The 13,086-nt window shown below is 31.9% G+C and overlaps 1 protein-coding gene across 1 annotated transcript; it reads right to left on the bottom strand.

Moving 5' to 3' along the window:
- Positions 1-9,750: 9,750 nt before the first annotated feature.
- Positions 9,751-12,472, bottom strand: LOC143541375 (cyclin-D3-1-like). The gene is made up of 6 exons (XM_077034213.1): positions 11,749-12,472; positions 11,449-11,535; positions 10,670-10,765; positions 10,365-10,575; positions 10,152-10,267; positions 9,751-10,060 (listed from the first exon to the last, which is right to left on the bottom strand). Exons 1-6 carry the CDS (start codon positions 12,058-12,060, stop codon positions 9,884-9,886), a joined length of 999 nt encoding a protein of 332 aa, XP_076890328.1. The 5' UTR covers positions 12,061-12,472; the 3' UTR covers positions 9,751-9,883.
- Between the last annotated feature and the right edge of the window lie 614 nt (positions 12,473-13,086).

The raw sequence follows: 13,086 nt of genomic DNA, 5'->3' as shown, positions 1-13,086 counted from the left end.
TTAGTTTTTTTTGGACGATGACTTTCACAGTTAAGCTAACACTGCGCGACCAAGTCGCGTCCCACCACCTCACTCAGGCCAGCTTTGTTGACATGATCTAATTTCAATCAATTTCTATATCAAAATATCATTTCATAATTCATAGTTTATAAATCTTCATTACTAACTATTTAATATTTAATTTATATCAACTTGTGTATTAAATGAGTTTGTAACATAGTTTATAATAAATTCATATCAATTTTACTTTTATCATGATAAAAGTGTAGTCATCCGTATGCAAATCTATGTAGGGTAATTTATAGATATAATCGTGACTATGCTGTATCATATCTTACGTATTTCCAAGTTGATATATACACAAATATTACTATTGTATAATATTACTTCTCGTGCATTGTCATAACCGAATAATCGATTCATATCTACCGTCTTTTCGGTTTTGCTATTTTTGTTGTTGGCAATTTTTGGCATTTTTATCGCCGACAGTTCTAAGCTGATAGATTGCCGCCATAATTGATACAATATTCAATTTGTGTTTTCCCTTATTTTCAATGTTTGTATTTTGTGTACCAATCTCATCTCTACATACATGCATGATCTTCAACGATACATTAATTTTATGATTTTTTTTGTTTGGTTTACATATGCTAACATACGATACATTTTATGTAATAATTTTATGTAATAAGATAATATAATTTGATCTCCTCTTAAGCAACTTAAAAGGAGATCAAGATTATAATTATACCAAGATGCTAATAATTTTGCTTTATGTCTATTCACGTTTTTCATTGAATTTGTAAAGTATACATAAACGTATATACAATCTTAACTCGTAGTCCATAAGTCCATTTAAACCAATCAATTCGAACAAAATATCGAAGACAACACTTTCAAAGTGATGATTATGAGATATAATTTCAAAAGTGACATTACATGGATTATTCCCACTTCCAAAATATACATCACCATCACTTTCTTTAAACATTCATAAACATGTGCTCATGGAAATTGCAAAACTACGTGCCATGCATATGCAATAAAAACATCCAAATACAAGTAATATTAGGTGATTTTTTCATTCAAATAAGATGATATAATTTAACTAAAAAAAACACATTTTTCTTTAAATTTTACTTATTTTGTAAGAACCTCCTACGTTCAATAAAATAAATTATATTGATTGTGAAAAATCATACTGGAGTAAAACAAAATATTGATTGTGGCCACAAGTGTGGGATTACTAACAGGACACCACTTCCAAAATATTTATTCCATATGATCTTGGAGTAAAACAAATAATACACAATCAATAAAATAAATTTTCAATTATTTTCTCATTTAAGGAAATATTTCATCATTAACTATGTTTTATCTAATTTATATAAAAGAAAGCACATATATTTTAATGGCGTATAAAATAGTTTTTAATTTAATCTTAATTCATGAACTTATTTTTGGTTAAAAATGAATGGTGTAGTACCTTGCGTTGTCACTTCTCAGGTCTTTGTTTTAAAATGGTATTATAAGAGTACGCAAAATGGTATTACTTGCTAGTTGCTTCGAATGCCCTAAAGGCTAAAACTATAAAAGTCATCAATTTGTCATGCCATTTTAAGATGGTTTCGTTATCCATGAGTAAATAAGAGAAAGAAACTGTCATGAAACTAGAGTCGAAACACACAAAGCCAAGAAAAATGTGAATCAACAAAGAATATACATCACATTGATGAACATCTAAGAAGCAACAACTGCTATAGGCATAGAGACATAAAAAATTTATGAAACTTTAGAAGATGAACGAACTAGAGAGAGTGAAAAAAAATTGATCAAGAGAGACAATTTCCTCTTAACCCTTCTTGACTTATTAAACTTGACCACATGAGAATTCAATTGCACTCGAAAGCCCAGAAAGTTAGCGGAGCCCAACTCCTCAACTCCTTAGCAGACTGTATCCTCAGCGGCCTATACAATTAGTCCAACATGAAAAATAAACATATACAAACAAAAACAATAACCAGAATTAGTTATCTTATTAATGTTTTTTTAACATATACGAGGTTTTGCACCCATGCGTTGCAGTGCTCGGTTGTATTAGAGCACTTACAGAGTAACCTTACGGGTAGTTGATTATACTACTATTCTGAACATACAAAAAGTATTAGCAACTACTAGTGGTACTTGTTTCATCAGTCAATATACAAAAAATAATGAACCTGGTTACACATAACACATTTGTACAAATGTTGATTTTTCTAACTCACAAAAGCTTACAATAATCATCTTAGTTCAACCGATCGGATGTTACTTCTTCCAACACACATGCCAACCAAAGTCATCATGCATAGTGTCTTGAAGTTTGTAATTAAACTTCTGCATAAAAATGTCAACATTAGAGCACATATAATTTAATCATGGGCAGGAAAAGTGGGATAATATGAGAGATAAAAGAGCAATTAAAAAAATCCTCCATTGTTTTAACATGAAAGCTTCCTTAGAGTTCTTAAAAAGTTACTAAAATCCGTACTTAAAAAGCAAACACCAACCAAACTTAAAGAAAACCGACACACTAACTATACACAAAAAAATTAAAAATAATAACAAAAAGCATGCCATTTAATATCCTAGAGAATTGTCACCGTTAGTTGCAATAGTTATAAAATTGAAGACCAATTTATTTTTTTTATTATAAAATTGGTTTTTTAATAATAAATAATATATATCTTTTTTTAAATAAATTATATATTAATTTTTGGTATATTCCTACTTTATAGCGTTTTTGTATCAAATATTTGGTGAGATTAGTTTTTAATTTAATGAGATGTCATAACCCGTTTAAAAAATATCTGGGTTTGATAAGATCCATACCCGTGAATTCGGGTCAAATGCATGAGAAACCTTTATTTAAAAATCAAGCAAATCTGGTGACTTCAAAAAAGGAGGGAGCGACAACATTGCGACACGTATGATTTTTATGTTTTCGTTTACATATATTATAGATTTGCTATTGAATTGAAATCTATGTGTGTTCAACAGAAGCAAAACCAAGTGATTCTCGTCTAAAAATCCCGAAAATACAATTCCACTAAACTTGCGATTAAATTTAGTTTCATAATTGGTTTGTTATATGTCCAAGAGTTCACGAATCAACTAGTACGTCGAAGTAGGACGAGACTCGAGGATTTCATCACAATTCTTGTTTAGAAATAAATTGTTACGATGTAGACTCAATTGAACATTTGATTGATGTTTTTAGCGTTAAAAGCGGATTACTTTATTTTATATTTTTGTTTTTTGAACTTTTACTTGTTTTATATTACTTAAAACTCATCGTTCTTATTAATTATCATATTAATTTCTTAAAAATAGGAGTGATGAATCATTTGGCGCACAAAATTCAAAACTGATTGCTAAAACATCTTGGGCTCATTTATTTTAACGAGCTAAATAGTTGAGCCTAAGTTGGCTCGTTAACTTTTGTATTCAATTTTTGTAATGTATTAAGTTTTACACATGTTTATCTATAAAAGACAAAAAAAATTGTTTAAAATGCAAACTTTATAAGCAAGAGAATTTGTATTATTACATGTACTAGTTTTTTTCTTTAATAATTTATATACCCTTTGAGTTAACAGATAATGACAAAAACACAATGCTAAAAAATCTATTAGTTACTTGTTTAACGGTATCAAGATGTCGGATAAGGTTTACCTATTGAATGAATTAATATAAGTTTTGATTGTGACATTCTGAATTAAAATATGAGATTTGATATGATTCAAAACACATGTTTATGATACTTCGTTCGATTAACTTTCTTTTCACTTTTTTTTTTACAGGAATAACACTTATTTATTTTTTTTTTCTAGTTTCTTAGTTTACTTTTACTCTTTCTTTTTTCACTTTTCCTTTCCTTTTCAAGTCACGCGAATAGGAATAACACATACACTTTTCTAATATCTCCCATAGTCCCATTTTAACACCAACGCAAATAGTGATGATTGTTCCTCATTTAACTATTTCTTTTAATGCAATAATGATGAACATTATGCTAATAATTATCAAGAGTTACGTGACTTTAAACCATTAATATTGATCGATATGATTTGAAGCAGTGGTGAAGATTGGACATGCATGTCGAGGGGGCTGGACTCAATATGTATAAAAAAAATTCCTAGACTAGAGGAGGGCGGGCTCAAAATTTAGGTAAAAAACGGGTAAATTTATATCATATATTAAAATTTTCGGCTGAAAAAGGATATAGTTACACTGCCGAGTGGAAAAAAGGAAGTCGGGCTCAAAATTTCGATCGAAAATGGATAAATTTACACTATGTATAAAAATTTTCAGGCAAAAAGTGGATGAATCTACACTACCGAGCAAAAAACCGAGGGGGCCGAGCTCAAAATTTAGGTCGAAAACGGGTAAATTTACAATACGTATACAAAATTTCGGCCGATAAAGGATAACTATACACTACCGAACGAAAAAACGGAGGGGCCGGGGCCACCCCTGGCCCAAGTAAAGCTACGTCCATGATTTGAAGCCACTTTTAGATCGACGAAAGTCTCAAGTTTAAATTTTGTTCGAATCTGAGCCAGTGTCCAACAATTCTACTACAAAACTTTTCTCTACGGGTTCGGAATTTTCGATGCTTGATTTTTTTTCCGGTGTCTAAGTTTTCTCGCCCAAATGGGTCAGGTAGGGTTGGGTTGATTATTCGGTTAGATAAATAAAATGCAATATCACTATCATTACAAAAATATACCGTTAACATTCAATAAAATACAAAGTCATTAAATATAAAGATATTACATATTATAATTTTTCCTTATGTGTTTTCATGTTTTGAAAAATATTTTCAATCGCGACTTTGTAAAAGAACTCATTATACAACAAATACAAGCATCATTTATATAATCGTCGCCCACAAGATTATGCAAATCCGAATTCACATGCTTCATTAAAGAAAAACACTTCTCAAACGATAGACAAACAGGTATTGGTTGTTGGCGATGGTTGAAACCTTGAGACGAACTACGAAGAAAAACGTTGATTGTTGTTGAGTCGATGGCCAATGTTTTTATTTGTTTATTAACTAAACTTTTTATAATCAATGAGTTCGAATATACTTATTTAAAACGATAATGGGTTCGTTCGTCGAAAAATAATGGGTTCGCTCGTTAATTTAACACTATAGGTTATGATGTAGGAGCATCCGGTCCATTAAGTTGGCCCGGCCCAACTGTTTATTTTTATTTATAAATATGGTTGTTAGGTCTTTTGTTTAGTCAGTTGATTGTTTTTAATTAAAGTATTTGTAAGCTTTTAAGCTTGTTCACCGAATCATTCGGTTTGAATCGTTTGAATGAAATCAATGTTTTCTTGAGCCATTTGAGTAAAGCCGTCGAAACGACATCATTTGGTATCAGAGCTTTGGTTGTTCAAATGGCTCTGCGTGAAGAGAGATACTTGCTCGATCGTAGATTCGCCGCCAGAGGCAACGAGAGAAGTATGTTCGATTCACATGCTCATTGAGAAGATCGACGCCCTCGCAGATTCGCCGCCCGAGGCAGCGATGGAGTCTATCCCGACCCATGGGATTACGAGATCAAACGATGAGTCCACGATCTTGAAATAAAACAAGAGATCAAAAGACTCAGTCAACGGGTTCGAGATCTTGAGTTACAACGGGAGAGGCGCGTAAAGGAAACCGAATCGGGAACCATCGTTTGGAACGATGTAAACGAGGAAGATGAGCATCCTTTAGACCATCCCGACTCTCGGTGTTGTGAACCGATCTATGAAGACGAACCTAATCAGGAGTTCTTACCGGACGAAGAACCTCGATACGATGAAGACACTATCGGCCCCAACGAAGAAGAATGTTTGTTGGTGCAAACACTTCTTAGCGGGAATACTAGCCAAGAGCATGAGCCTATAAAGTATGCAAAAACATCCTCTGTTAAATTTGATGAGTTCATAAAGGTTGATATGGTGGTTAATGGTGTCGCTAAGATGGCTACCGGCAATGATGAATCTTCGTTTGAAATTTATGCAAAGTCTACGGATGATACCAAAAATAATGAAGATTTAATTTATTTGAAAAATCAAGGTAAGGAAAATATTATTGTTGTCGTTTTCGTGGGTGATATTTTCAATAAATATGATAATATTTCCAATAATAATATTCATAAAGCATTGTTATTGGAAGTTAAAAATAGTAGCTATATTAACTTTGCTCCAAATATCACGGTCTCTACTGAAAAATGTCTTGCTAATGGGATAAGCATGCCAACTTTGCATGAGGTTTTTACATCAAGGATACCCAAGTCCACCCAAGGGATAAATAAATTTCAAGGGCAAAAAAACAAAGTGCATAGGGTTGAGATGTTTAAGCAAGTTACGTCTACAGTGAACTTGAGTCAGTCCAATGTTCCATTCGACCCCGGTGGTATACGTCTAGAGCTGGGCGAGACGATTTGTGAAGTTAAGTTGTTTAGATGGGCCATAATAATAAATCAGGATCGGGTTGATTTTCCATTTGATCCAGGTGGCTTTGCCCGAAAACAAAACTCGAGGGCGAGTTTTTTTCAAGAGCGGGAGTATGATGCGGGAGTATGATGCAAGAGCATCCGGTCCATTAAGTTGGCCCGGTCCAACTGTTTATTTTTATTTATAAATATGGTTGTTAGGTCTTTTGTTTAGTCAGTTGATTGTTTTTAATTAAAGTATTTGTAAGCTTTTAAGCTTGTTCACCGAATCATTCGGTTTAAATCGTTTGAATGAAATCAATGTGTTCTTGAGCCATTTGAGTAAAGCCGTCGAAACGGCATCACGTTATACATAAAACTGAAAAAGGACTGGTGATAGTGTGGCTCCGCCACTTGCATAAGTCAGTAAGTCACCACCCGATTTGAACCGTGGAACTTCCTAACTTGAGTTTAGGATACATAACTCAACTCCTAAATCAAGAAAAGGTTCCAAAGAACACTACCCAAGTTGCTACCCTTGGATTAGCAATGGAAATAACAAGCCGGTTATAACTTATAAATAATAAAATTGAAAGACAAAGTGACCCACTAACACATGATCTCTAATCATGGACTTTAGACTTAGACAAACATAATGACAAAACAAAATTGAAAAACACATGAAAATTATTAAGTGAAACTTAAACGTGCATGGGAGATATAAATACATCACCTAAAGTGGTAAAATATATCCAAATGTCAGAGGAGATACTTCAAAGATAAAGATTAACTAAAACCAGATCGAACGGAGTAGAATGCATGCATGTTGATGAATGTTTCGCATGCAAGCTTAGATTGTTAAATCTTCAAAGTCTAGATTTAAAGTATCATGTCGCTCTGATGGTTGTGAATAGCTCTTCATGGCATGTAACGATTGGGTTACGAATATGTTTCAGGTTAAGTATTTTGTTGAATTTTTGTTTCTTAAATGTAACAAATGGTCAAAGTTTTGTGATTTGTTGATATGATGTATATCTAATCTTTTAAAATTGTTCGTTGAAACACAAAGCCTCTTTAGTGTCCGTTAATCATTGAAAATGTGAAGTTGGATTCGTGTAAGTGATGATTTTATTAATGATTGTTGTATATACGTAGAAAAACAAGTATATAACAATGTTTCCAACAAAGATGTAATAAGTTGTTTCCAAAACATAAAAATATGCAGATGACAATTACAGCATGTGGTTTGTATTCATTTCCAATAACATCATATTTTCTGCTATATTATTATTCATTCAATTTAGGTGACTCAACTCAATCCAGTTCATGAGAGATTTATAAATTGAGCATACAGACACAGTGATGCCGATAAAAAGATTCTGAATTTGTGACCACCGTTTAGGGGTTTGATAATCCCACAATTGGTAAATACTTTATTGAAAAGTCAACATTTAAAGGTGGTAGCGGCGTAACTTGTTACCCGCTTTCCTTCGATTTCAATGTAATCACTACTTGAAGTCAGGTAATATTTGTTTTTATTGTGAAAAACAAAATTTAAAGAAATCACAATATCTTGCTAGCTAGCATTAAAGGTTCAAATGAAGAATTAATCTTGAATTATTAGTAAAGTTAAATGTTTATTTTGTTAAGTTATAATTTAGTTATTTGAATTGTAGTAGGTTTAGGAAATGTCTTGGTTTGGAGAAGAAGTTTAGTTATTGTCTTGGAGAGCAAGTTAAGTAGGTATATAAATATGGTCTAGATTATTAGTTTTATTGGTGAGAGTTGGGAGAGAGTTGAGAGAGAGTCAAGAGAGAGTCAAGGAGTCTCATCTCCATATACGTTTTATATGTTCGTTTGTTAAGTTCGTTTGATTATATGAAAAGAGTCACGGGTTGTCACCCCAATATATCGTGTTCGTTTGTTTGATAAGTTAGTTTGATATAATTGTTTGATCCGCCTGGGCCAACATCGAACACCTCTTAGGGCAAATTTGAACAAACTAAAGGAATTTGTTAATTGTTTAGTAAGTTCATTAGCCGTTTTGCATAAATTTTCACTAAATGATGCATTTTGACCCTCTAAATTTGGCCTTCAACACAGTTAACCCAAACTTTTACCTTCACCTCAAGTATTATCACATAAAATGATCACACACTCAAACCTCTGTTAGAAAAAAAAAACACTAGGAAGAGAATGATGAATCAAGTTGTCTATCCTGCCGATTCAAAAAAGAAAATTGTCCACCCCGTTGCTTAGAGCCTTAGATACCCGGCCTCCAAGCTCTCGAAAGCTTTCATGATTTGAAATGACATATATTTAACGGTCTAAAAACCAAGAGGGTAAAGTTTGATTTTGTGGTCAAACTGTTACCACTTTGTTAAAAGTACCAGCTCAATGTTTGAATATTGTAGTCAAATTTAAGATGTTGACTTTTCGGTGACAAGTTAATATTAATTAAAGGTGGGATCGGGAAAGAATCGTGCGATGTTAAATAAAAGCCAAGGTTGTAGGCTTGTACCCGTCAAGTGGGCATTTACAGATTCCTTAGTGCTTTTAAGGTTCTTGTATTGGTCGTTTAGATATGTATTTGTAGTTATTTGATTGTATTCATTGAGTGTTGTTATTTTGGTTTTAACTTATTTACATTTATATTGTTAGATCTGATTTTAATGACCTGAAAACTGAAAACACAAAAGGTTTAAACCATCACGAACATTGAACAGGTTTTATCTTCTGGGCTTGGGCTCAGCCAAATGGAGCTCACTATGTGGTGGGCCTGACTTATTTTAATGTATTTTGGGCTCTCAACAAGGTTGGACTATTGTCCTATTGATACCATACCACACGTCCACACCTATAAAGTTATAACATAGTACATACGACTGATAAGATGCATGTATGATAAGATAGGGTAGCTCAAATTTCAACCATATGTCATTCCAATTGAAATAATATAATGAAAGTGAAATCATTATATAATAGTGAATGCTTTAACATTATCTGTTCAAATCAACATAACTTTTCATTTATTATAATCATTAAATTTTAATAGTATTATTTTTTAATCATTAAAATTTTAATAATTTTAGACGTTAGATAAAAAATTAAAGGAATTTAATAAATGTAATTAATTAAACATGAACAAAAATGTATCAAGACAAACTGTATCCACCAATAAAAACAAAATTTGGATGTATATGTTTCCATTTATATATTTTCCTCGTCTACTCTCCTTTAATAAATTCTATTAAAAAAACAGCTTACTACCCATTATAGTATTATTCCTAATTTCTTTATCTTTTCCTTTTTTTTATTCTTAGGGGGTAGTTTTGACACTTCACATCCATACCAACCAAACCATACTACCAAAAATTGAAAAATAACATCCATTTTTTTTTCAGAAGCTAATCTTTGCTAAACCTCATCCTTTTAGCACAAGTAGGTGAATCATCATTTTTATGGGTCAAGATTGCAGCCTCCACCACACCAATTGGACTTTCAGGCAATGTTATTATTGTACCACTCCTAAAGCCCATGGTACAACCCTTGATCACAAACTCAACACACTTAAGAACCCTCTCCTGCAAAAGCCCAAATCATATATCATCAAGATTGATCATTTTATACCAAAAATGAATTCAAATGTACAACAAAACATGCACCATGTACTACCTTCTTTAAATTCTCAAAAACTGCTGAAAATTCAATCTTTTCAACTTCAATGTTAACTACATAAATGGCCACTGCTGCTGCTATCTCAGATGGTCGAAACTCCAAAAAGTCAATACCTGCATTGTGTCAAATCACAAATGAATCACACTTTTCATCAAGAAACACAATCTTGACATAAATTAATGATTTTTATACAAAAGTTTCAATCTTTACCTTGAATCAAACACAAAATCAATTGGGAAGATTTCAAGATCAAAGATCTTGAAATGGTTTGACTTTGACCACCATCATTAAGCTTTGAAATAAATGAATCAATATATGAAAATGGAGTCACTGACTGCATTCTCCATCTCAATGTGGCCAAAACAATCAATTCCATTTTGAGAATAGTTTTAGCTTCAAACAGATACCTTGATTCGCTACCCTGCAAAAATAAATCAGATCTTTCAGTTTGACTTTTGTAAAAAAGTCAAAATACTGTTCAATCACAAATCTTGATTTCATTAATCATTACAGACCTGCAAATCCAAAAGTGTTGGAGTTTCAGTCTCATCCACTTTGGCAGCAAGTGATAAACATGTTACACTCAACAACTGCAGCATCCAAGGTGTGTCCTGGTTGTTGAACAAGAATTATCAATCAATCAATCAATCATACCCAGTAAAATCCCACCGACAGCAGAGCTATAGGTAGGGTCTGGGGAGGGTGGGATGTAGGCACACCGTACCTTTATCCAAAGGAATAAAGAGGTGGCTTCCAGAGAGACCCTCGGCTCTAAGAACATGTGTATGAAGCAAAAAAAAGGAAATCAAAGTTTAACAGTTATATAAAAAACTACTACTAATTATAATAATATTAATAATAAGGTCACAGTTTAACCGCAATATAAAAGCTAATAATAATAATAATAATAATAATAATAATAAAATATGTAAGGGAAATACCATTATGGTATGTGACCTAAATAAGTTAAGTCTAAGCCCTAAGGTATTCAATTCTCTCTAAAAATCCTTAACTTTAATTCTACTTCTCCACGAATTCATATCCTCAACCATGTCCTCGGAGAGGTTTAGGTCTATCAAATCAATGATTTAAAATAGATGAAAAAGATGAAAAAAAAAAGTATGAAAAAAACCTGAATATTAAATTTAGTTAATTGTTGAACAAGAATTAATTGTTGAACACGAATTCCTATCATTAATTGTTGAACAAGAATTAATGAACATTAAATTTAGTTATTAATGATTTAAAATAGATGAAAAAAAAAAAGTATGCATTTAATCATGATTAAACTCACAGGTGATCCATAGACTGCAAGAAATCGGTCCAAATAATTTACAGATAGATATCCACATAAAGGTCCAAAATTGAATTGACCATGAACCTGAATATATAAAAAAAAAGTCAAAATTAATACAAAAAGAAAACATTACAACATCAAAATTCAAGAACTCAAAAATTAATTCATAAAAGAATGTCATTTATTTTTCTTTTGAGCTATAACAGATTCAACCCACAAATCATAAATAATAATAATAATAATAATAATAATAATAATTAAAGTTGCAAAATTTAAAAAAATAAAAATAAAAAAAACCTTTGAAATCCAATCAACAGCAGCTTGTCTTGCAGCCAAAAACAAGTTTTGATTTTTCAGTCTAATCAAATAAGCATCAAGACCCTCATTTTGTCCATTTTCTTTTGAAGTCAACAAAGTCAACCTAGCCTCATTTTGCCAAGGCAGATCAAGAACATAATACTCTGTTTCATCTTTCACTTTCAAGTTTGGATTTTGATTATCAGTCTGACTAACATTATCATCAACATCACCATAAACATCAAAAGAAATACTGTCATTCTCTTCCTCACACAATAAACTTAACAGCCCAAAATCAAAAGAAGGTGCCATTACAAGAAACCCTAGAAAAACAACAAAAAAACCCAAAAAAAAAAGAAAAAATATATAAAAATGAAAGAATGTATGCAAATCAAAACTGGGATTTCTTCATTTTGTTGTAAAGATTAAATTTTATAGGAGAATGACGAACAAACAGATGAGACACACTATTTGGTTTGTGTCTCACTCTAGAGTTAGAGAGAGAGAGTGATGGAAATGAAAGGCAAAGAGTGCAGCTTATGTAGAGGGAGAGATTATGTTTTAGGGTATGTGAGAGAGGATAATATTTATTGAATATGATATGTATTGATTAGTAGTGATGGTAAAACTAATTTACCTCATAGGAAAATATCAAAATAATAATGAATACTTAATGTTCAATGTATCAAAAATAGTATATTCTTTTGTAGATGTATTTTGCTTATAAGATGACACTGATGTTTGCGTGCTTACGCGACTACCGTAATGTCTATGCTAGGGATAAGTTCGGTACTGTACCGATATTGATCCCGAAAATTGTCAAAAAATGGATATTGGTATCGAAAGTGTTTGGTGTGGTACGGTATTTGAAGGTATAGTCAACTAAAAATACCAATATCTTCCGAAAAAAGCAAAAAAAGTGAGTCCTGAATTGGTAAGGAAATACACGGTACCATTTGCTCATCTCTAGTCTATGTGATTCTTATTGATCTCTGCTTATGACTAATTTTGTCTTTCCTTACAAACCTGTGGTGAAGTATATAATCATGATAACCGCATAAAGCATGTGTTCGTAGTGTTTCTTAGTTTCAAGGAGGACTTTTGAAGCTTTTGATGATTAATTTGTTTGTTGATAAATTAATATATATATATACAGTAAAGGTTGTTGTAAATAAGAAATTACATAACTTAACTAAACAAATAAGATTTGCTTGCTCTCGACTTATTTGAATGTACAGGGTGAACATAGACGTTTGGGAGTTAACTATTAACCTTAAAAGAATGTTTTTCCTAGTGTTTAATGCTATTGAGATGGCAACTTCAATAAGATTGAATACA

The sequence above is a fragment of the Bidens hawaiensis genome, unplaced genomic scaffold (genome assembly GCF_021521415.1).
Source record: "Bidens hawaiensis isolate Kalapana, Puna unplaced genomic scaffold, B.hawaiensis_p1.1 tig00012557_1, whole genome shotgun sequence".
Lineage (NCBI taxonomy): Eukaryota > Viridiplantae > Streptophyta > Magnoliopsida > Asterales > Asteraceae > Bidens > Bidens hawaiensis.
Note: the sequence above shows the minus strand (reverse complement) of the source record. Positions and strands in the feature narration are given on the sequence as shown.